The following is a 25,733-nucleotide window of genomic DNA, read 5'->3' as shown; positions in this document are numbered from 1 at the left end:
GGAACATTCTTCCCACTGATCACCAATGTAAGGAACATTCTTCTCACTGATCACCAATGTAAGGAACATTCTTCTCACTGATCACCAATGTAAGGAACATTCTTCTCACTGATCACCAATGTAAGGGACATTCTTCCCACTGATCACCAATGTAAGGGACATTCTTCCCACTGATCACCAATGTAAGGGACATTCTTCCCACTGATCACCAATGTAAGGGACATTCTTCTCACTGATCACCAATGTAAGGAACATTCTTCCCACTGATCACCAATGTAAGGGACATTCTTCTCACTGATCACCAATGTAAGGAACATTCTTCTCACTGATCACCAATGTAAGGAACATTCTTCTCACTGATCACCAATGTAAGGAACATTCTTCTCACTGATCACCAATGTAAGGAACATTCTTCTCACTGATCACCAATGTAAGGAACATTCTTCCCACTGATCATCAATGTAAGGAACATTCTTCTCACTGATCACCAATGTAAGGAACGTTCTTCTCACTGATCACCAATGTAAGGAGCATTCTTCCCACTGATCACCAATGTAAGGGACATTCTTCTCACTGATCACCAATGTAAGGAACATTCTTCTCACTGATCACCAATGTAAGGAACATTCTTCCCACTGATCACCAATGTAAGGAACATTCTTCTCACTGACCACCAATGTAAGGAACATTCTTCTCACTGATCACCAATGTAAGGAACATTCTTCTCACTGACCACCAATGTAAGGGACATTCTTCTCACTGATCACCAATGTAAGGAAAATTCTTCCCACTGATCACCAATGTAAGGGACATTCTTCCCACTGATCACCAATGTAAGGGACATTCTTCCCACTGATCACCAATGTAAGGGACATTCTTCTCACTGATCACCAATGTAAGGAACATTCTTCTCACTGATCACCAATGTAAGGAACATTCTTCTCACTGACCACCAATGTAAGGGACATTCTTCTCACTGATCACCAATGTAAGGAAAATTCTTCCCACTGATCACCAATGTAAGGGACATTCTTCCCACTGATCACCAATGTAAGGGACATTCTTCTCACTGATCACCAATGTAAGGAACATTCTTCTCACTGATCACCAATGTAAGGAACATTCTTCTCACTGATCACCAATGTAAGGAACATTCTTCTCACTGATCACCAATGTAAGGAACATTCTTCCCACTGATCACCAATGTAAGGGACATTCTTCCCACTGATCACCAATGTAAGGAACATTCTTCTCACTGATCACCAATGTAAGGAACATTCTTCTCACTGATCACCAATGTAAGGAACATTCTTCCCACTGATCACCAATGTAAGGAACATTCTTCCCACTGATCACCAATGTAAGGAACATTCTTCCCACTGATCACCAATGTAAGGAACATTCTTCCCACTGATCACCAATGTAAGGAACATTCTTCTCACTGATCACCAATGTAAGGGACATTCTTCTCACTGATCACCAATGTAAGGAACATTCTTCCCACTGATCACCAATGTAAGGAACATTCTTCTCACTGATCACCAATGTAAGGGACATTCTTCTCACTGATCACCAATGTAAGGAACATTCTTCCCACTGATCACCAATGTAAGGAACATTCTTCCCACTGATCACCAATGTAAGGAACATTCTTCTCACTGATCACCAATGTAAGGAACATTCTTCTCACTGATCACCAATGTAAGGAACATTCTTCTCACTGATCACCAATGTAAGGGACATTCTTCCCACTGATCACCAATGTAAGGGACATTCTTCCCACTGATCACCAATGTAAGGGACATTCTTCTCACTGATCACCAATGTAAGGAACATTCTTCTCACTGATCACCAATGTAAGGGACATTCTTCTCACTGATCACCAATGTAAGGAACATTCTTCTCACTGATCACCAATGTAAGGAACATTCTTCCCAATTTTTCTTTATTAAAAGTCTTGCAATCATTAAGCATAAAATCACAATATATAAATATACATAAATATATACATATTTACATAAATTAAAATGAATATAGCAAAACTGCTCTCAAACCAAAAAAAAAAAAAATACTTTACAGCAATAACATAAATCCTATTACGACTCACACCATTACACCAGACATCAAACTTGTGAGGTTAAGAAACAAACCTGTACCCATTATGCATGCAGCCCTTCTTCAAAAAGAAGATACTAACCAAAAAAAGCTAAGGGAGTGAAAGAACCAGAAAAAGAAAAGAGCTCCTCACCCAGAGATGGGCAGTTCACCAAAGGCAGGTCTGATATTCCTCCACGCCCTTATCCAGACTGCCCGAGGCTCCCTGCCCTTCTCAAGACCCCGAATTTTCCCAACCTCACCCAGAATATCGTGCACCACCACCTCAACAGAGAGGACTTTCTTCCGCAGGGTAATCTGGCACCGTGCATTCCATGTGAAGTAACGGACAACTATACTAACTAAAAACAGTGTATCCAAATCAAAATCCCAGTGAGTCGGGAATGCCCCATACACCCACTCCGCATAACTCATGCGATAGAAAAAGGGGATGCCTAGAGCCCTCCCCACCCTTTTATACACCTCTATGTTAAAGGGACACTGGAGCAAAAAGTGGTCCATAGACTCCACTTTACCAACACACTCCGCTCTAGGACAATCCCGATCATCCACAGGGCGATGCTTCAAGTTCCCTCTCACATAGAGCCTTCCATGGAAGGCGAGCCAGGCTTGATCCCTAAACTTCAAGGGGATTCTTTCTAAATTGATTAAACGCAACCCTTCCCTCATTACAGAGCCTGGGCAATCCCTTAAGGCCAGTGACACACTGAAAGCAGAGCCCAAAATCCTCTTCTCCAGAAGCTTCCTGGGGAGGGACTTGATATCCTCCACTGTCACCTGCCACTGCCGAAGTATTTTCAGACACGGGGCAACATAAGCCGGGAGCTTGCCATGTCGGACTCTCAGACTTTTCACTGGCCCGCCATCTTCCCAGGATCGCAGAAAAGGCCTAAAACAAGATTTAAAAATACCCACCCATCCCGGCGGGTTCTCTGCTAGCATGTTACCAAGATTGTACTTTAAAAACAGCAGAGAAAAGAAAACTATTGGGTTGACCATTCCTAGGCCACCCTCCCGCCTAGACAGGTAAGTTACATTGCGTTTGATCAGGTTCAGCCTACTTCCCCATAACAGTTGGAAAAAGCAGCTGTACACCCTTGCATAGAGAGATACTGGCAAGATACAGACGAAGCTGACATATAAAAAAATTGGGACCAGGTACGTTTTGATCAAGTCAACCCTCTCCCTCAATGAAAGCTTCCATTTCTTCCAACTTGCTACTTTGGCATTGGCACACACCAACCTGCTTTCCCAATTTCGATGACCATAGTCACCAGGACCAAATTTGATGCCCAACACTTTAATTTCCTGCTGGGGCTCTGGGAAGGCATCCGGAAGTTCGAAGCTTTCACCTTCCTCACCCATCCAGAAAACTTCACTCTTTTCATGGTTGACTTTAGAACCAGAAGCCTCCGTGTACTGCTCTATCATAGAGACCACCTCCTGCGCCTCCTCCGTTCCAGAGACAATAACAGACACATCATCGGCATAGGCCACGACCTTCAAAGGTGGCACACCAGCAATGCCCAAAGGCACCCCGCACAAAGATCCACTCTCTAGCCTTCTTATGAAGGGGTCGATTGCGAATACATATAACAGGGGGCTCAGAGGACATCCCTGGCGCACACCAGAGCCAACCTCAAAAGGCCGTCCAACCCAACCATTAACCAGTGGGAAGCTCTCAGCCCCTTTATATAATGTCTTCAGCCAATCTATAAACCTCCCCTGCAGGCCGTATCTACCAAGTAGCAAATACAGGTACTCGTGATTGACTCTATCAAAAGCCTTCGCCTGATCCAATGCCAGCAAGTACTTTCTCCATCCAGCAGCCCTGCATCGTTCCAAAGCCTCCCGGACAGCTAAAACCGCTGAAAAGGTACTTCTACCTTGGACCGAGCAGTGCTGATGACTGGACAACAAATCGCCTGCCACTGACGACAAGCGCCAAAAAAGAATCTTCGCCAAGATCTTTCTATCAACATTGAGAAGACTGATGGGGCGCCAGTTCTCAATCATTGAGGGGTCTTTACCTTTTGACAGAAGAATCACAGCGGATTGCCTCATGGAGGGAGGGAGCGAACCCTCTTCTAGACAGCTGTTATAAACCTCCGCTAAAAAGGGAGCCAGAATGGACTTAAAACACTTGTAGAATTCAGCTGTCAACCCATCTGGCCCAGGCGATTTTTTGGTAGCCAGCTTCTCTATAGCATGAACTACCTCATCCACTGAAATTGGTTCTGTCAAATCCATCAAAGGCAATGTACCATTTCCCAATCCTGGAGTAGAATCCAGAAAGCTTTCCATCTTGTCCCGACAAAGGTCCTTTCTTCCCAGAAGGTCTGCATAATATGATCTGAAGATCTCCAGGATCCCTGATCTGGACTTCACCAGGGAACCCGTACTATCCCTCAGGCCTATGACCGTCTTAACTGCTATGCCTTGCTTACAGTTCTGGTAAGGATCAGGCGAGTGATATTTTCCATAATCCCTCTCCAGAACCAAGGAGGCATGCCGGTCGTATTGACACTTTCTAAGAAGAAACTTGACCTCAGAGATCTCCCCTGGATCTCCTCTATACGAGACAAGACGATCAAGCTTCCTCCGCAAATGCTGGTAGGCAATGTACATACCAAGCTGCTTCTTCTTACTTATGGCCTTGAAAAGTCCAATCGCCCTTTGTTTCACAAGTTCCCACCACTCTGACTTAGTGCTGCAAAAGTCCAGAATAGAAACCTGTGCCTGAAAAAAAACCTCAAAGGATTGTCTTACCTCTACGTCTTCCAGGAGAGCCGAATTCAGTTTCCAGGTACCCCTTCCCCTGGGTGGAGAGTCCGAGGCATTCAGAGTCACAGACAGCATACAGTGGTCAGAGAACTCCACCGCCCTCAACCCAGGAGCCGAGAAAGCAGAGTTCTCCTTTAAAAAAAACCTATCTATCCTACTCTGACTATTCCCTCTCTGAAATGTGAATCCCGTGCTGCCAGGGCAGTGCTTAATATGCACATCTACCAGGCCTGCTTGTCTCACCATATCTCTAAGAAAAACGCTATCATACGCCAGCCTGTCTATGGAGCCTCTCCTGTCTTCAGGCCTAATTATGGTGTTAAAATCACCTCCAAAGACAACCTGCTGGGATGTAAAAAGGAAGGGCTTGATCTCTGTGAGGAGGCATTTCCTGCCCCATCTTGACTGCGGTCCATAGATATTAATCAGACGCAAGTCCTGCCCCCTAACAGAGACGTCCAAGACCATGCATCTCCCAATCTCTACCTCAATTACCCGCCGGCACGTTACCATATCGGTTTTAAAAAGGACCGCAACTCCGCTGCAGGGCTCTGCCGCAAGAGACCAAAAGGAGGGACCGCATCTCCACTCCCTTTTTGCTAGATGGACATCGGCCAAAGTATTGAGCCAGGTCTCTTGCAAAAATAAAATCTCGGCATCAAACTCGCTGAGCAAAAATAAGGCAATATCACGAGCTCTTGCAGATTTCATGCTGGCGACATTAATGGTCGCCACCTTTATCGGAGTGGGAACTGCCATCAGGATGATTGGGGTAGTCGTTTCTTAACCTTTGCCACACTCTCATCACCAGAAACAGCTCTCTTCAAACTATGTGACTCCCCCTCATCCATGGATGATAAAGAAAAAGATATATCAGACATCCCATCACCTGACAAAACTGAAAAAGGGTTACCAGGAGGAACCCCTCCTGGGTCCGACTCTGAGGAAGAAATAACTACTTTATTTGTCTTCCTCTTCTTCTTTTTCTTCCTCCTAAACGTCTCCCACCCCTCATCATCCGAATCCCCCTCAACAGAGGGCGAGACATGGGATATGGACACCCTTCCATCCGCCCCACCCCCATCCAGCACCCCCACATTCCCCTGACCACGTTTGCGCTGCCGAGGGACAGGGACTGGAGGCTGAGAAGGAAGATCCGCTAAACCTGCCCCCCCAGCAGCCTCCGCTAGTCTGGAGGACCTACGTACAGCAGGAATAGGGACAACCACATGGGGGACAGACTTAGGGACCACATCACTAGAGGGAACAGAATCTGAAACAGAAGGAACTGACACAGGAGGGACAGACTCAGGGACAACATTACCAGGGGGAACAGAACCTGAAACAGATGGAACAGACACAGGAGGGACAGACTCAGGGACAACATTACCAGGGGAAACAGATGGAACTGACACAGGAGGGACAACAACAGTTACAGCGGCCTGATCCTCCTTATCCAGCCTCTGCAGCTCAGCCTCCAATCCTTGCAGGTTATGTAAAGCCTCTGGACACTTACTGTAAGGATGGCCAAGCTGTTGGCACAGATTGCACCGAATTTGGGTACAATCTTTCGCCAAGTGGTCCAGACCCTGGCATAGCGAACACTTTTTACGCGTGCAGGTAGAGGCAAAATGGCCCTTTTCACCACATTTATTGCAGACTTTGGGCTGTCCCTGGTAGAAAATAGTCAGCCGATCTCTTCCCAGAAAAGCTGAGCAGGGCAGATGTTGGACTACATTGCCCAGCACCCCCAGTTTTAGTGACACCGTCCAGGCCCCTGTCCATATCCCATGCTCATCCAGGACCTTCCGCAGTGGAGTGAGGACCTCACCATATCGGCGTAGCCATACTATCAAATCAGCCTCTGGTATGGATTCGTTACGCACCAGGATGGTCACCGATTTTATCAGGGGCTGCCTGGAAATCACCTTTGGCACCAAACCACTCCACTGCGAAAGGCCCTGGCACCTCCTATGTCGCTCCCAAAATAAGTCCAACCCCTCAGGTTTTACAAAAGATAAATCAAATTCATAACTCCCCACTGGGCAAATCAAAGCAAAAATATCCACAGCTTTAAACCCCATTTCCAAAATCAACTCTGCCACCCTCCCCCTCACTGGTGGGGTCCCCTCCCCCTCCCACTTGAACTGAACCACATTCCTCCTCCTATACCCACCACCAAAACCCCCTATATTGTGACCACCAATATTTACAGTATTCCCCCCACCCTCCTTGGTGCGACTCCCCACAACAGATGCATAACTCCCCATATTCCTCCCAGCAGAAGAGATATTTGTGTGTTTTGAACTGTCTGAGACATCTTTAGCAGATATCGATTGTACAGATTTGGTCTGTACAATCGATGAGTCTTTCCTCTGAGCAGAGAGAGAAATGTCATCTTTGCTTTTCCCAGCAGTATTAACCCCTCCACCATCACCACCACCACCCACCACATTCATTGTTTTATCATGACTGCCATTGTTAATACTTGCTGGTATATTCACATGTCCTGCAGTCTTCCCAGCAGTGTCAGTTCCCATTGCTGTGCTGGTGGAATCTTCATCTGGCCTGTTCTCTTCCATCAGGACAGGACTTTCTGCAGAGGACAGTGCAGGCTGGACTGACACATCCATAGCTTCCACTGCACATGGTGCAGTATTCTGACCCCCTCCCCCACCAGCATCAATCAGCTCTGCTGGAACACAGAGAGGCTCAGGTGAAGCAATCACATTGCAGGTGTCAGACACAGTGTGTGAAACACATGCAGCAAATGTGGTAGTGGAACTACAGGTCTCAGCACATGCGGGTGCAGCAACATCCATGTTCAGGGGATTTGGTGCAGGTTCATCCTCATTCCCTGGCTGATTCTTCTGAACATCCTCCGGGACCTCTGATGGATTATCAGACATTACAAGCTTGTCTCCTCTCAGGGGGGATTCCATCCGCTGGATGAGGGTCAGGGTGCCATTCTCACTCTCAACCCCCTGGCTGGTTGCCGCCGGCGACTCCAAGGCCTTACATGGGGGGAGAGGAGCAGAGGCAGATGGACCCGGGTCATCCATATGCTGAGGCTGATCCACTGAACATGATGAGGACTGGCTGACAAACCTTCTCTCGTTTTCAAACTTTTCTTTAAATGCTCCACTTTTTTCTTTTAGTTTTCCCAACAATAAAGTTTGCTGCTTTACTTTTTCCTCTAATTCCTGTAGCTCAGGCTTCATGGTGGTGCGATTCTTACTCCAGGCCTGGAAGTATTTGGCTTTGAAGTTTTTAAGCTCCACTCTCAAAACTTTAAGTTTCTCCTCCGCTCTCCCAATCGCCCTAAAGCGATTAACAACCTTAAGGCTGAAAACGCTGGCATCCATACCAGGGCCCGGACCTACCGACAGATCCTCCACCTCCTCCTCACTGGGCCCCGTGTCATCAGGGGGATCCATCTCAGGGCCTCCCCCAGGATCAGGCATTATTCCTGGGCCGAGCTAGCAGGCAAGGCCCAGGCTTGAAAAATGGGTGGTTCTCACAGAGAGCTCTTTGGGTGTGTCCTCCTCCTCCTTCCCACTGATCACCAATGTAAGGAACATTCTTCCCACTGATCACCAATGTAAGGAACATTCTTCCCACTGATCACCAATGTAAGGAACATTCTTCCCACTGATCACCAATGTAAGGAACATTCTTCTCACTGATCACCAATGTAAGGAACATTCTTCTCACTGATCACCAATGTAAGGAACATTCTTCTCACTGATCACCAATGTAAGGAACATTCTTCCCACTGATCACCAATGTAAGGGACATTCTTCTCACTGATCACCAATGTAAGGAACATTCTTCTCACTGATCACCAATGTAAGGGACATTCTTCTCACTGATCACCAATGTAAGGAACATTCTTCTCACTGATCACCAATGTAAGGAACATTCTTCTCACTGATCACCAATGTAAGGAACATTCTTCTCACTGATCACCAATGTAAGGAACATTCTTCCCACTGATCACCAATGTAAGGGACATTCTTCTCACTGATCACCAATGTAAGGAACATTCTTCTCACTGATCACCAATGTAAGGAACATTCTTCTCACTGATCACCAATGTAAGGGACATTCTTCTCACTGATCACCAAAGTAAGGAACATTCTTCCCACTGATCACCAATGTAAGGAACATTCTTCTCACTGATCACCAATGTAAGGAACATTCTTCTCACTGATCACCAATGTAAGGAACATTCTTCCCACTGATCACCAATGTAAGGAACATTCTTCTCACTGATCACCAATGTAAGGGACATTCTTCTCACTGATCACCAATGTAAGGAACATTCTTCTCACTGATCACCAATGTAAGGAACATTCTTCTCACTGATCACCAATGTAAGGAACATTCTTCCCACTGATCACCAATGTAAGGAACATTCTTCTCACTGATCACCAATGTAAGGGACATTCTTCTCACTGATCACCAATGTAAGGAACATTCTTCTCACTGATCACCAATGTAAGGAACATTCTTCTCACTGATCACCAATGTAAGGAACATTCTTCTCACTGATCACCAATGTAAGGAACATTCTTCCCACTGATCACCAATGTAAGGAACATTCTTCTCACTGATCACCAATGTAAGGAACATTCTTCTCACTGATCACCAATGTAAGGAACATTCTTCTCACTGATCACCAATGTAAGGAACATTCTTCCCACTGATCACCAATGTAAGGAACATTCTTCCCACTGATCACCAATGTAAGGAACATTCTTCTCACTGATCACCAATGTAAGGAACATTCTTCTCACTGATCACCAATGTAAGGAACATTCTTCCCACTGATCACCAATGTAAGAGACATTCTTCTCACTGATCACCAATGTAAGGAACATTCTTCTCACTGATCACCAATGTAAGGATCATTCTTCCCACTGATCACCAATGTAAGGAACATTCTTCCCACTGATCACCAATGTAAGGGACATTCTTCTCACTGATCACCAATGTAAGGAACATTCTTCTCACTGATCACCAATGTAAGGAACATTCTTCTCACTGATCACCAATGTAAGGGACATTCTTCTCACTGATCACCAATGTAAGGAACATTCTTCCCACTGATCACCAATGTAAGGAACATTCTTCTCACTGATCACCAATGTAAGGGACATTCTTCTCACTGATCACCAATGTAAGGAACATTCTTCTCACTGATCACCAATGTAAGGAAAATTCTTCCCACTGATCACCAATGTAAGGAAAATTCTTCCCACTGATCACCAATGTTATGTTTAAGAAAAAAAGTTAAGTAAAAGAATCAAGAAATAAAGATAATAGGATTTTTTTATTCTCTGTCAAATCTTATTTTTTTACTTTTTTTTATTTTTTAAATTAATGATAGAGAAATGGTAATTTTTATATGAGATTGGTTCAGTGGTTGCATCTTAATTAATCTCTGCATACCTTCATTTCTCAGAATCTATACAACACCTTCATTGGACATGAGCAGGGTGAGAAAACAGCGCCATCTACAGGACCTCACCTGCTCCACTTCCACGACAAGACCAGGGAGAGGACCTACCAGGTGCAGGTGAGTGACCCTCACTGAATATCAGTCCGTCAATTCACATTTCATCCAGGCAAAGTGTCATGGATTATTTCTATCTTTTTTTTTTATGAGTTTTTCTGGATATTTTTGTTGTTGTTGTTGTTCTGTCTCTCACTGGTAAAATAAACCAACCAATAAAATTATAGACTGATCATTTCTTTGTCAGTGGGCAAACGTCCAAAATCAGCAGTGGGTCAAATACCTTTTCCCGCACTGTATTGTAGGAAATTTCTATGAAATTGATACCATCTAGTGGCCAAATGCAGCATTTCTCAGTTAAAGTGCATGCACATTCATTCTGTCCACTAGGGGGTGCTACATGTTATAGGAAATTCCTGTGTTATTTTGTGCCATCTAGTGGCCAAATGTGAGTTTAAGTGCATGCACATTCATTCTGTCCACTAAATGGTGCTATGTATGTGTCATGGGGGAATTCCTGTGATATTTTGCGCCATCTAGTGGCCAAATGTGAGTTTAAGTGCATGCACATGCATTCTGCCCACTAGATGGTGCTCCAAACCATAGGAAATTCCTATATGTTGTGCCATTTAGTGGCCCGATCTCCTTTTAAAGTGCATGTTCATTCTGTCCATTAGATGTTGCTACGTACCATGGGGAATTCCTATGACATTTTGCGCCATCTATTGTCCCATTCAGTTTGTCCACTAGATGGTACTACAAATCGTAGGAAATTCCTATATTTCGCACCATTCTAGTGGATACATTTCAGTTAAAGAGTATGCATATTCATTCTGTCCACTAGATGGTGCTACATATCATGGGAAATTCCTATGATATTTTATGCCATCTAGTGGCCTATTCATTTTGTCCACTAGATGGTGCTACATATTCATAGGAAGTTCCTGTGATATTTTATGCCATCTAGTGGCCAAATGCAGCATCTCTTAGTTAAAGTGCATGCACATTCATTCTGTCCACTAGGTGGTGCTACGCCTCATAGGAAATTCCTGTGATATTTTGCACCATCTAGTGGCCAAATGCAGCGTTTCTCAATTAAAGTGCATGCACATTCATTCTATCCACTAGGTGGTGCTACGTGTTATAGGAAATTCCTGTGATATTTTGCACCATCTAGTGGCCAAATGCAGCATTTCTCAGTTAAAGTGCATGCACATTCATTCTGTCCACTAGATGGTGCTATGTGTCACGGGGAATTCCTGTGATATTTTGCGCCATCTAGTGGCCAAATGTGAGTTTAGGTGCATGCACATTCATTCTGTCCACTAGATGGTGCTCCAAACCATAGGAAATTCCTATATGTTGTGCCATTTAGTGGCCCGATCTCCTTTTAAAGTGCATGTTCATTCTGTGCATTAGATGTTGCTACGTACCATGGGAAATTCCTATGACATTTTGCGCCATCTATTGGCCCATTCAGTTTGTCCACTAGATGGTACTACAAATCATAGGAAATTCCTATATTTCGCACCATCTAGTAGTGGATAAATTTCAGTTAAAGAGTATACATATTCATTCTGTCCACTAGATGGTGCTACATATCATGGGAAATTCCTAGGATATTTTATGCCATTTAGTGGCCTAATCAATTTGTCCACTAGATGGTGCTACATATTCATAGGAAGTTCCTGTGATATTTTATGCCATCTAGTGGCCAAATGCAGCATCTCTTAGTTAAAGTGCATGCACATTCATTCTGTCCACTAGATGGTGCTACGTCTCATAGGAAATTCTTGTGATATTTTGCACCATCTAGTGGCCAAATGCAGCGTTTCTCAATTAAAGTGCATGCACATTCATTCTGTCCACTAGGTGGTGCTACGTGTTATAGGAAATTCCTGTGTTATTTTGTGCCATCTAGTGGCCAAATGTGAGTTTAAGTGCATGCACATTCATTCTGCCCACTAGATGGTGCTCCAAACCATAGGAAATTCCTATATGTTGTGCCATTTGGTGGCCCAATCTCCTTTTTAAAGTGCATGTTCATTCTGTCCATTAGATGTTGCTACGTACCATGGGAAATTCCTATGACATTTTGCGCCATCTATTGGCCCATTCAGTTTGTCCACTAGATGGTGCTACATACCATGGGAAATTCCTATGATATTTTATGCCATCTAGTGGCCTATTCATTTTGTCCACTAGATGGTGCTACATATTCCTAGGAAGTTCCTGTGATATTTTATGCCATCTAGTGGCCAAATGCAGTATCTCTTAGTTAAAGTGCATGCACATTCATTCTGGCCACTATATGGTGCTAAGCTTCATAGGAAATTCCTGTGATATTTTGCACCATCTAGTGGCCAAATGCAGCGTTTCTCAATTAAAGCGCATGCACATTCATTCTGTCCACTAGATGGTGCTACGTATCATTGCAAATTCCTTTTAAATTGCACCATCTAGTGGCCCATTAATTTTGTTCAAACTAGATGGTGCTATGTATGATAGGAAATTCCTGTGATATTTTGCGCCATCTAGTGGCCAAATGCAGCATCTCTCAGCTAAAGTGCATGCACATTCATTCTGTCCACTAGAAGGTGCTACAAATCATTGGGAAATTCCTATATCTTGCACCACCTAGTGGCGAAATCTCAGTTAAAGTGCATGCACATTAGACATGTGCAATTTGTTTCGTTCCAAATTCGTTTTTTTTTTTTTTTTTTAACCAATTTTGACAAATTCATTTGGATACATCAGAATTTACAAATTTCCGAAAATTCAAAAAATATGAAAATTCTCATATCTAATAATTCGGAAATGAAAAAAATCTGAAAATTCGGAAAATCAAAAATAAGAATGAAAACCCCAAAATTTGAAAATTTGAAATAATTTGGCTGTAACGAATATGAATTTATCCGAAGTTACGAAATATCAGAAATATTGAATGCCGCATCTAAACGAATGGAGCGTAACAAATTAATTAATAATAAATAACAATAATAATATAAAAAACATTTTATTATTATTTTTATTTTATTATTAGTAATTGTTGCGGCACTCTCCTCTACATTGTAAAGCGCTGCGTGAACTGTTGGCGCTATATAAATTGTGTATAATAATAATAATTATTTATTATGAATTTGTTCCGTTCCATTAGTTTAGTTATTATTTGGAATTTTCAGATTTTCTTTCTTATTTTCGGATTTTCTAATTTACGAATTTTCAAATTCAGAATTTACGAATTTACAAAAAAAAAAAGAATTGAACGAAAAACAAACAAATTTTTCGGCAGTGCACATGTCTAATGCAAATTCATTCTGTCCACTAGATGGTGCTATGTCTCAGAAGATATTCCTGTGATAATTTGCACCATCTAGTGGCCAAATGCAGCGTTTCTCAGTTAAAGTGCATGCACATTCATTCTTTCCACTAGATGGTGCTACATAGCTGTATAGGAAGTTCCTGAGGTATTTAGCACCATCTAGTGGCCAAATGTGGCATTTCCTGTTTTAAATTGGTGAAAAACCTTTGAATAGCACAGGATATAGTTTTATAACATTTGTTTTTTTCTCCATTTAAACAGTATGAATAGGCATGCACTCTCACTAGGCGAATTGCTATGCAGATTTATTATAAATATACCTTATATTAAACATTCACATTAGTCCCTGCCCCTCGGGAAGCTTATAATTGAAGGTCCCTGTTTCACATACTCGGGGGGCCAATTTTGACAGGAGTTGAATATCCTCCCAGAAGGTCTTTTTTGTAGTGTGGAAGGAATCCTATGTAAGTACAGGAAGAGCATGCAAACTCCATGCAGATAGTGTCCAGGCTGGGATTCAAACTGAGGACCCCCCCAGTGCTGCGGGGCAGAAGGTGCTTACCACTCAGCCACTATGCTGCTCACTTTGTGCTTCATTTCAGCTCCCGAAAACTCTGAACCCCAACACAGTGGAGGAAACGATGCTGAGAAAACTCCCAATAGCTGAACGCCTCCAATTCCGGCAACCGACCCCCGAGATCAACTCCCGAAGGCTGGCGCAGATCCACGAGCTCATGCACTACTGTAACGCGGGTGAGTTCTGTACACGGGAGGGGGCATCACCAGTGCAACGCGGCCGACCGCTGCATTCAGTTACTGCACAGCAATAATAAAATTCATATATTAATAATTATTATTAAACAATAATTAATAATAATATCATAATTATTAATGTTAAATAATAATTTATTATTATAACAATAATAATAAATAATATTATCACAATAATAGTAATTCAATTATTATTATTTAACAATAATAATAATAATTATAACAATAATAATAATTCTGTCAATAATGAATTCAGAAATTGCACACCTCTTTGTCACTAGTGCAACACGGCCAACCGCTGGATTCAGTTATTGCACACCAAAAATACAAATTCACATAATAATTATTATTATGATAATAATGTCATTATTATTATTGTTAATAATTTATTATTATAACAATAATAAATAATATTATCACAATAATAGTAATTCAATTGTTATTATTTAACAATAATAATAATAATTATAATAATAATTCTGTTAATAATGAATTCAGAAATTGCACACCTCTTTGTCACTAGTGCACCATGGCCAACCGCTGGATTCAGTTATTGCACACCAATAAGAAAAATTCACATAATAATAATAATAATAATAATAATAATATCATTATTATTATTATTGTTAAATAATAATGTATTATTATAACAAAGATAATAAATAATATTATCACAATAATAGTAATTCAATTATTATTTAACAATAATAATAATAATTATAATAATTCTGTTAATAATGAATTCAGAAATTGCACACCTCTTTGTCAGTAGTGCAACACGGCTGGCCGCTGGATTCAGTTATTGCACACCAATAATAAAAATTCATAGAATAATTATTATTATTATTATTACAACAATAATAATATTATTGCAATAATAAAAATTCAATTATTATTGTTAAAATATTTTTATTATTATAATAATAAATAATATTACGATAATAATAATTCAATTATTATTAATTTAACTATAATAATTATAACAATAATATTCTGTTAATAATGAATTCAGAAATTGCACACCTCTTTGTCACTAGTGCAACACGGCCGACCACTGGATTCAGTTATTGCACACCAATAATAAAAATTCAGATAATAATAAATATAAAATGTATTATAATTATAACAATAATAATAAATAATATAATAATAATTATTATTGTTAAATAATCATTTATTATTATAACAATAATAATAATCAATAATATTATCACAATAATAGTAATTCACTTATTTATATTTAACAATAATAATTATAACAATAATAATTCTGTCAATAATGAATTCAGAAATTGCACACCTCTTTGTCACTAGTGCAACACGGCCGACCACTGGATTCAGTTATTGCACACCAATAATAAAAATTCAGATAATAATAAATATAAAATGTATTATAATTATAACAATAATAATAAATAATATAATAATAATTATTATTGTTAAATAATCATTTATTATTATAATAATAATCAATAATATTATCACAATAATAGTAATTCACTTATTATTATTTAACAATAATAATTATAACAATAATAATTCTGTCAATAATGAATTCAGAAATTGCATACCTCTTTTTCACTAGTGCAACATGGCCAACCACTAGGTTTCAGTTATTGCACACCAATAATAAAACATTTGGATAATCATAAATATAATAATAATAATTATTATTATAACAATAATAATTGATATTAATATCATAACAATGATTATTATTGTTGTTAAATAAGAATAATAATAATAATAAATAATATCACAATAATAAAATGATTTTTATTAAACAATAATAATTATAATAATTCAGATATTGCACGCTTCTTTAACTTTATCCGCATTTTACTGTAGAATGTGTCACAAACCTTCCGAGTTTTGTTTCCTGTGCCTCAGACGTGGCGTCCTGGGACGGCGTGACGCGGGCATTTAAGCTGCTGACGTTGGAGAGTCTGGCCCTGACCGGCTTCGATGAGTTTGGGGAGCTGGAATGCCCCGGAAAGATGTTGGGGGACGGCGGTCACATTCCCTGGGACGATCCGGCGGCATTTGCACGAGAAGTTCACCGAATATACAGCGTCAGGAAGATGTATGAGAAGGCGAATCCTGCGGGTGAGAGGCCCGGGGGGGGGGGGGTGTCAGCCGGATCCCGAGATTCTGTGTTTTCCCATACATTGTATCAATTGTTGTATTTATAACATTCTAACGCTGACAGCAGGAAGGAGTATGAGTGAGAATACATCAATATGGACAGAGGCGAGCGGTGAAGGAGACATTCTCATATCTTGCGGGGGTGGGGGGGGTGGTTAAAAAAAAAAATGTACAGTGGAACCTTGGTTAATGAGTAACAAGGTTAACGAGTGTTTTGAAAGATATGCAAATGAAAAAAAAAAAAAATCCTGACTCAGTTTGCGAGTGTTGTCTCACAAAACGAGCAGAATTCAAGCTAATGGGGTGTGCAGTACCGCACTTGGCCAGAGGTGCGGGGGCGCCGGTGACACTCGGAACAGTTCAGAGCCTCTCGGAAATGCTCGTAAATACTCCGTTCCCGAGTGTTTCCAAGTCTTTCCAAGTTCAGCTGAGCTGTCCCTGAGTATTTCCGAGGCTCTCTGGCGCCCCCCCACCTCTGGCCACATGTGGTATTGCATGTAATAGAAGTCAATGCGGAACGAATTCTCTTCATTTCCATTGACTTCTATGGGGAAACTCGCTTTGATATTCGAGTGCTTTGGATTACAAACATTCTCCTGGAATGGATTATGCTCGTAATCCAAGGTACTACTGTAGGTTGATACAATGTCATTTTTTAAAGATCTGATTGCAATTCTCATTTCTCACCTATAGAGGGAGCCGGAGTACAAGATGTGAACTCAGCGGAGTCAGCGGTAAGTTTTCATTTAATAATTTTTTTTTTATATCAAAACATAAGAATTACATTTTATTTCTGTATGTAAAACCTGGAAGATTTCTCAGAGCATATTTATATGGCTCTGACATATACCGCAGTGCTGTACAGAAATCACTGAGCCAGTCATTTCAGTCTCTGCACCAGAGGAGCTTACGCTGTGTCCCCCAAAGTTCACACTTATTATTATTACACATTTATATAGCTCTGACATATACCGCAGTGCAGTACAGAGAACACGGAGACAGTCACATACGTCTCTGCACTAGAGGAGCTTACACTCTAATGTACCCCCTCCCCCCAGTCACAAACTATTACATTTATATAGCTCTGACATATACCGCAGTGCTGTACAGAGAACACTGAGCCACATCAGTCTCTGCACCAGAGGAGCTTCTCCACTAGGTGGTGCTGTTCTGCAGGGGGCTGTTGGCTCACTCTGTTGTGTTCTCAGCTGAGAGAAGCAGCAAGCCTGAGGCCTGCCCTGCAGGCTTTTCCCAGGCAAGCATGAACCATGTTGGGGAAGATGAAGGTGGAGGTTCTCTAGAGGCACTGAGGCCTACTCCGTGTGCTCATGTTGCAATGGATCCTGGGCCTGTCCCTATGCAAGAGGAATTCTTACCAGTCCTCCAGGATAGAGTGGTGAACAGACTTTGCTGCATTGCTAAAGAGGAACAGAAACTTGCTGTCATGAAAGAGGCTCTCAGGAAAAAGAAATCCCAACACAGTAAGTCTGGAAACAGTAAGAGGGAAGTCTCCAAGCTGAAGTCTCTGGAAGAGGCATTGAAAAAGCAGGAGAAGTTGGTCGCCTCTCTGAAGGAGAGCAGCGGTGTGTTCAGAGAAAAGTGTGAGAATGAGGAGAGATGCCAACGAATTAAGGAAAGTGGCTGTGCCAGTACCAGCCAGAAGGTGTATACCAGAGCAATGGCGACAGTAAGGAAGTGGCTTCATATGGTGGCCCCAGTACTACCCCGTCTCAGGATCTGTCATGTCTGAGTCAGTATCTGCCCCCCTCCCTCCCCACCAGCTTGGGTCCTCTCAAAAGGCGGTTGAGGAAAATGGCCGATTGCTATAAGACCATAACGGAAATGGAATCTCCATTGAATGAGGATCATGATAATGGCGTGCTTGCTGAAAATCTCTCTCAGTTTGTGGAGGACTTTCCTGCGATTGAACCTGCCAACAGATCCTTGCAATCAGCAGGGAATGCAGGATTAGCTGGCTGCTAGGAGTGCCACATGGACACTAACAGTGCAGAGCAGGAATGTCACATGAACAATGAAACTGCAGAGCAGGAGGGCCGTATGAATGCTGAAATAGCTGGTGTTTTTCTAAACAGAAGACTTTACTTGATGACGGGACTGCTGGTATCTGTGGTACTTCTTGGACTATGGTGAGCGGGACTGTTGTGCTGGTGGGAGGATCAAGGGGTGGGTAATTCACCAAACCAGATTTCAGAGGTTCCAATGCAGCCAGTTAATATTCCTATGCAGCCAGTTAATGTGTCATCTGTCCCAGTTAGGAATTATGTTACGGCTGTGTCGGGACAAAGTCATACTGCTGGTGGAATGGAGCCAGTTGTGTGACTTTCACCTAATGCACCTTCTTCTATTAAACGCAGGAACGTGGTACAGCTCAGGTGGGAAGGAGGAGGTATTCCACCTATCAGGAGGGTGGTTGTGGATAAGATCCTAACCATGGGATTTAAGGCGAAGGATATTTATGCTCTTATCAGTCCGGCTGGTTCCTATAAATATGATTTGTCATTTGTGCGTCCAGAATCGCTGGATCTGTTTTGGGAGCGGTTTGAAGCTGGACTGGAAGGGGCTTGTCCCCAAAGTTGTCTCATGTCAGCCCTTGATTAAGGATGTGACTATCCTGACCAGGAGTGAGTCTATACCCCCCCAAGGATTTATGGGTCTGGTTGAGAAGGTGAAGTTTGGTGAAACGTTGTGTCCCCTAAAAAAGATTGTGGATGATAGAGGAATCTGGACGGGTGGGTGGTCAGTGTCAATGAGGTTGAGTGTGTGTGGGAATGTGGTCCAGCATTTGCCCTCCTCTGCCTTTATTGGTAGAGATAGGATTACCGTCTTTTACCCTGGTCAACCTAAGGTGTGCCATAAATGTGGAGTCAAGAGACATTTCTCCTCTAAATGTCCAGAACAGAAATGCTCTTTGTGCCAGTAACTGGGGCATCTGGGCAAGGGACTGTAACATCATTAAATGTAACTTATGTGATAAGGTTGGTCTCCCTTATAGCCGGTGCCCTGAGGCTTTGCACAATAAGCCAGAGCTAGTGGAGGAATTTTTCTGTCTGGATACAGAAGAGTCTGGGTTGGCGGAGGTTGTGCCAGGGGATCCTAGTGTCTCTGTCCCGTCAGAATCTGTGTCTGCGAGGCCCACTGTGGTGTCAGTGTCCTCCCAGTCTGTGGTCTCCCTGTCAGTGTCAGAAAGTGTGGTTGTCAGGCCTGTGTCTGCACCCCATTGTTTCTCCTAGTGTAGTGAAGGCAGTGGAGGGTGCCGGACCAGAATGTATGGTGGTGCCAACCCCTCCTCCTCAATGTGGCAGAAGTGCGGCTGCAGGTCAGCAGACACCGAGGGGTGGAGTGAGGGGTGGATTGGATGATGGAGGAGGAGGGAAGGGAGTGAGGGTCGCTGGTGCAGGGTGAATGATGTGGGGGGAGGGGTTAATGGGGGGGGTTTGGAATCACATCCTGATGGCGATTAAATCTCGAAAGGTTTCTTAGCCTGGATTGTGTTTAACCTCTTCCGGACCAGCCGCCGCCGTTATACTGCGGCAGGTTGGCTCCCCTGCGTGAATCCGCGTCGCCATACGCTGGCTCGCGGGGCCCGCTGCACAGCGGGGGTGCCGATGCTCGTGGCCGACGGTCGCGATGACCGCCGGACACGAGCGATCGTGAGCAGGATACACAGAACAGTGAAAAACACACTTCCCTGTTCTGTTCTGACAGAAGTGACAGATAGTGTGTTCCTATTAGCTAGGAACCACGATCCGTCACTTCCTCTAGTCAGTCCCCTCCCCCTTCAGTTAGAATCACCTCCCAGGGAACACAATTAAGCCTTCGATCGGCCCCTAGCGTTAACCCCTTCACTGCCAGTGACATTTTTACAGTAATCAATGCATTTTTAATCGCACTGATCGCTGTATTAATGCCAATGGTTTCAAAAATGTGTCAGAATTGTCCGACGTGTCCGCCATAATGTCGCAGTCATGATAAAAATCGCAGATCGCCGCCCTTACAAGAAAAAAAAAAAATAATAATAAAAATGCTATAAATCTATTCCCTATCTTGTAGATGCTATGACTTTTGCGCAAACCAATCAATGAACGCTTATTGCGATTTTTATTTTTTTTCGTTGTCATTAAAATATGTTTCTTTCTATGTTATCTTGTCAGGAAACGGCTTTCTTTACTTGCTGCTGTAAGCACGCTTGTTTTTGTTTAGTTGTTTATTTTTGTGTAAGGGTCCTATCCGCTTGCTCAGCGGGGATCGCCGGAGCCTCGATCGCCGCGGGCATACCCGCGATCATCTCACGGGGCGGCTGAACAGAGAAATGCCGTTGTAAACAGCATTTCCCCATTCTGCCTAGCAACAAGTGACGCTGATCTCTGCTCCATGTGATTGGAGCAGAGATCAGTGTTCACCAAATGAAAGCCCAACCCCCCAACAGTTAGTAACACACCCCTAGGAACACTTAACCCCTAAATTGCCCCCTAGTGGTTAACCCCTTCACTGCCAGTGTCATTTACACAGGAATCACTGCATTTATATAGCACTGATTGCTGTATAAATGACAACGGTCCCAAAAATGTGTCAAAAATGTCCGATGTGTCCGCCATAATGTCGCAGTCACAATAAAAATCGCTGATCGCCGCCATTACTAGTAAAAAAAAAAAAATTATTAATAAAAATGCCATAAAACTATCCCCTATTTTGTAAACGCTATAACTTTTGCGCAAACCAATCAATAATCGCTTATTGCGATTTTTTTTTTTACCAAAAATATGTAGAAGAATACGTATTGGCCTAAACCGAGGGAAAAAAATGTTTTTTTTATATATTTTTGGGGGATATTTATTATAGCAAAAAGTAAAAAAATAATGCGTTTTTTTTTCAAAATTGTCGCTCTATTTTTGTTTATAGCGCAAAAAATAAAAACCGCAGAGGGGATCAAATACCACCAAAAGAAAGCTCTATTTGTGGGGAAAAAAGGACGTCAATTTTGTTTGTGAGCCACGTCGCACGACCGCGCAATTGTCAGTTAAAGGGACGCAGTGCCGAATCGCAAAAAGCGGTCTGGTCTTTGACCAGCAAAATGGTCCGGGGCTGAAGTGGTTAATAAGCTGTATGTTTGTATGATTTTTTAATAAACCACAGTCACACACTATTATTATTATACATTTATATAGCTCTGACAGATACCACAGCGCTCCTCCAGGTACTAACCCCCCCCCCCCCCCAGTGCCCCCTCCAGATACTGACACCTCCCCCTCAGTACTCCCTCCAGGTACTGACCTGCCACCCAGTACCCCCTCCAGGTACTAACCCCACTCAGTACATCCTCCAAGTACTGACCCCCCCCCCCAGTACACCCTCCAGATACTGACCCAGCACCCAGTACTTCCTCCAGATACTGACCCCTCCCCCCAGTACCCCCTCCAGGTACTGACCCACCACCCAGTACACCCTCCAGGTACTGACCCACCACCCAGTACACCCTCCAGGTACTGACCCCCCAGTACACCCTCCAGGTACTGACCCCCCAGTACCCCCTCCAGGTACTGACCCACCACCCAGTACACCCTCCAGGTACTGACCCCCCAGTACACCCTCCAGGTACTGACCCCCCAGTACACCCTCCAGGTACTGACCCCCCAGTACATCCTTCAGGTACTGACCCCCCAGTACACCCTTCAGGTACTGACCCCCCAGTACACCCTCCAGGTACTGCACCACCCAGTACACCCTCCAGGTACTGCACCACCCAGTACACCCTCCAGGTACTGACCCCCCCAGTACACCCTCCAGGTACTGACCCCCCAGTACACCCTCCAGGTACTGACCCCCCCAGTACACCCTCCAGGTACTGACCCCCCAGTACACCCTTCAGGTACTGACCCCCCCAGTACACCCTCCAGGTACTGTCCCCCCAGTACACCCTCCAGGTACTGTCCCCCCAGTACACCCTCCAGGTACTGTCCCCCCAGTACACCCTTCAGGTACTGTCCCCCCCAGTACACCCTTCAGGTACTGTCCCCCCCAGTACACCCTTCAGGTACTGTCCCCCCCAGTACACCCTTCAGGTACTGTCCCCCCCAGTACACCCTTCAGGTACTGACCCCCCCCAGTACACCCTCCAGGTACTGACCCCCCCAGTACACCCTCCAGGTACTGACCCCCCCAGTACACCCTCCAGGTACTGACCCCCCAGTACACCCTCCAGGTACTGCCCCACCCAGTACCCCCTCCAGGTACTGACCCCCCAGTACACCCTCCAGGTACTGCCCCACCCAGTACCCCCTCCAGGTACCGACCCACCACCCATTACCCCCTCCAGGTACTGACCCCCCAGTACCCCCTCTGGATATTCCGTATCTCCTCCATTGTTACATTGTATATCTGAGGTTTCTTGCGCTCCTCTGGGCAGTGGTTTCGCCCTCCTGGTGAGCACCTGTCATGCATACCGCCGGGCGCTCCATCAATGAGGCTGCTTGGCTGGAGGCCGGCACAGGCTGCATGTAATTAGTAGCAGAACGCAGACAGGAATAACCTAACAATACAAATATTTAGATTATGGGAACCATAAAAAAGAACTGAAAGGGATGAGTCTGCTTGGCAGCCGATTGGTGCAGCGAGAGCGTCTCCCAGCTGCTAGCAATATAATCTTGGATGGAGGGAAGACGAGCGGCCGGGAGAATGCCCCATCCTGACTGATCTGGTGATGGATGGAGCCAGCGGTGGGAAAGAGCCCAGAACAGCTTGTTTTCTCTCTGCAACCTTCAATCAGCAATGAGAAAAAGCCAACTACAAAGTGACCACGTGTGACCTCCGAGAGGGGGAGGGGATGGGCCTACGGGCATCACTACAGGACTGGGCACACAGCCCCGGCCCTGTGCAGCCATTACCTACCTACAGCCTTGTATCTCTCAGATCTGCAGGACCCAATCAGAGCCTTCCCTTTAGTGGTGTGCCCTGCAGTGGATAAAAGGCACATTGTGATTGGTGGGTATGGTGGGACATCTGCAGGACCACAAGTCCCTACTTCTTCTGACGATGTTAAAGGGCGACTCTGGGTGCAGCCGGAGCGAGCGTTGCCTTAGTGCGGGCTTTTTTTAAGTTATGTTCCCTAAGCAGCGAGCAATGAGAGTTTGATGTCCCACCTACAATGACTTCCAGGGTCACCTTCTGCCCTGATCACCAGTGCACCAATGTGAGGGGTCATTGCTATGCTGACCAGTGACCACCAATGTATGGGGCATTTCCCTTCTGATCACCAATGTAAGGGGCATTTCCCTACTGTCCACCAATGTAAGGGGCATTTCCCTTCTGATCATTAATATAAGGGGCATTTCCCTACTGACAACCAAAGTAAGGGGCATTTCCCTACTGACAACCAAAGTAAGGGGCATTTCCCTACTGACAACCAAAGTAAGGGGCATTTCCCTACTGACAACCAAAGTAAGGGGCGTTTCCCTACTGACAACCAATGTAATGGGCATTTCCATTCTGCCCGTCAATGTAAGGGGCATTTCCCTTCTGCCCGTCAATGTAAGGGGCATTTCCCTTCTGCCCGTCAATGTAAGGGGCATTTCCCTTCTGCCCGTCAATGTAAGGGGCATTTCCCTTCTGCCCGTCAATGTAAGGGGCATTTCCCTTCTGCCCACCAATGTAAAGGGCATTTCCCTACTGATAACCAATGTAAGGGGCATTTCCCTACTGATCATTAATGTAAGGGGCATTTCCCTACTGACAACCAATGTAAGGGGCGTTTCCCTTCTGATCATCAATGTAATGGGCATTTCCATTCTGCCTGCCAATGTAAGGGGCATTTCCCTTCTGCCCGCCAATGTAAAGGGCATTTCCCTACTGTCCACAGATGTAAGGGGCATTTCCCTACTGTCCACCAATGTAAGGGGCATTTCCCTACTGTCCACCAATGTAAGGGGCATTTCCCTACTGTCCACCAATGTAAGGGGCATTTCCCTACTGACCACCAATGTAAGGGGCATTTCCCTACTGACCACCAATGTAAGGGATATTTCCCTACGGTCCACCAATGTAAGGGATATTTCCCTACGGTCCACCAATGTAAGGGGCATTTCCCTACTGTCCACCAATGTAAGGGGCATTTCCCTACTGACCACCAATGTAAGGGGCATTTCCCTACTGTCCACCAATTTAAGGGGCATTTCCCTACTGACCACCAATGTAAGGGGCATTTCCCTACTGACCACCAATGTAAGGGATATTTCCCTACGGTCCACCAATGTAAGGGGCATTTCCCTACTGATCACCAATGTAAGGGGCATTTCCCTACTGTCCACCAATGTAAGGGATATTTCCCTACTGATCATCAATGTAAGGGGCATTTCCCTACTGATCACCAATGTAAGGGGCATTTCCCTTCTGATCACCAATGTGAGGGGCATTTCCCTACTGTCCACCAATGTAAGGGATATTTCCCTACTGATCATCAATGTGAGGGACATTTCCCTCCTGTCCACCAATGTGAGGGACATTTCCCTACTGATCACCAATGTAAGGGGCATTTCCCTCCTGACCACCAATGTGAGGGACATTTCCCTCCTGTCCACCAATGTGAGGGACATTTCCCTACTGATCACCAATGTAAGGGGCATTTCCCTACTGATCACCAATGTAAGGGGCATTTCCCTACTGATCACCAATGTAAGGGGCATTTCCCTACTGATCACCAATGTAAGGGGCATTTCCCTACTGATCACCAATGTAAGGGGCATTTCCCCACTGATCACCAATGTAAGGGGTATTTCTGTACTGACCACCAATGTAAGGGGCATTTCCCTACTGTCTACCAATGTTAGGGGAATTTCCCTACTGATCACCAATGTGTAACGGTCATTAAGTTATTGCGCATGCGCCGCCTGGATGAGTGAGTACAAGCTTTCCTGAGCCCGTCTGGCTTCCAAACAGCGCATGCGCAGTTACATGGTTGGCTCGCAGCCATCTTTTTTTATGGGCACCACTGCCCGTAACGGACATTTACAGGTGCCCCTCAAATGGGAGTAAATGTACGGGCTGCCCATAAATCTACGGGCGGTT

General features: G+C 44.0%; 1 protein-coding gene across 1 annotated transcript in view; it reads left to right on the top strand.

Moving 5' to 3' along the window:
* SPAG17 (sperm associated antigen 17) overlaps positions 1-25,733 on the top strand; it is a 290,551-nt gene that overhangs the window by 140,069 nt on the left and 124,749 nt on the right. Inside the window, exons 12-15 of the mRNA XM_077479578.1 lie at positions 10,367-10,480; positions 14,342-14,492; positions 16,401-16,616; positions 17,349-17,389. Coding sequence (XP_077335704.1) covers positions 10,367-10,480; positions 14,342-14,492; positions 16,401-16,616; positions 17,349-17,389 — 522 coding nt within the window. The remainder of the gene's footprint in view (positions 1-10,366; positions 10,481-14,341; positions 14,493-16,400; positions 16,617-17,348; positions 17,390-25,733) is intronic.

Source organism: Lithobates pipiens, unplaced genomic scaffold, assembly GCF_037356315.1.
Source record: "Lithobates pipiens isolate NorthernLeopardFrog02 unplaced genomic scaffold, aLitPip1_a1.2 Scaffold_16, whole genome shotgun sequence".
Classification (NCBI taxonomy): domain Eukaryota; kingdom Metazoa; phylum Chordata; class Amphibia; order Anura; family Ranidae; genus Lithobates; species Lithobates pipiens.
This window is presented reverse-complemented; position numbering and strand designations above follow the sequence as displayed.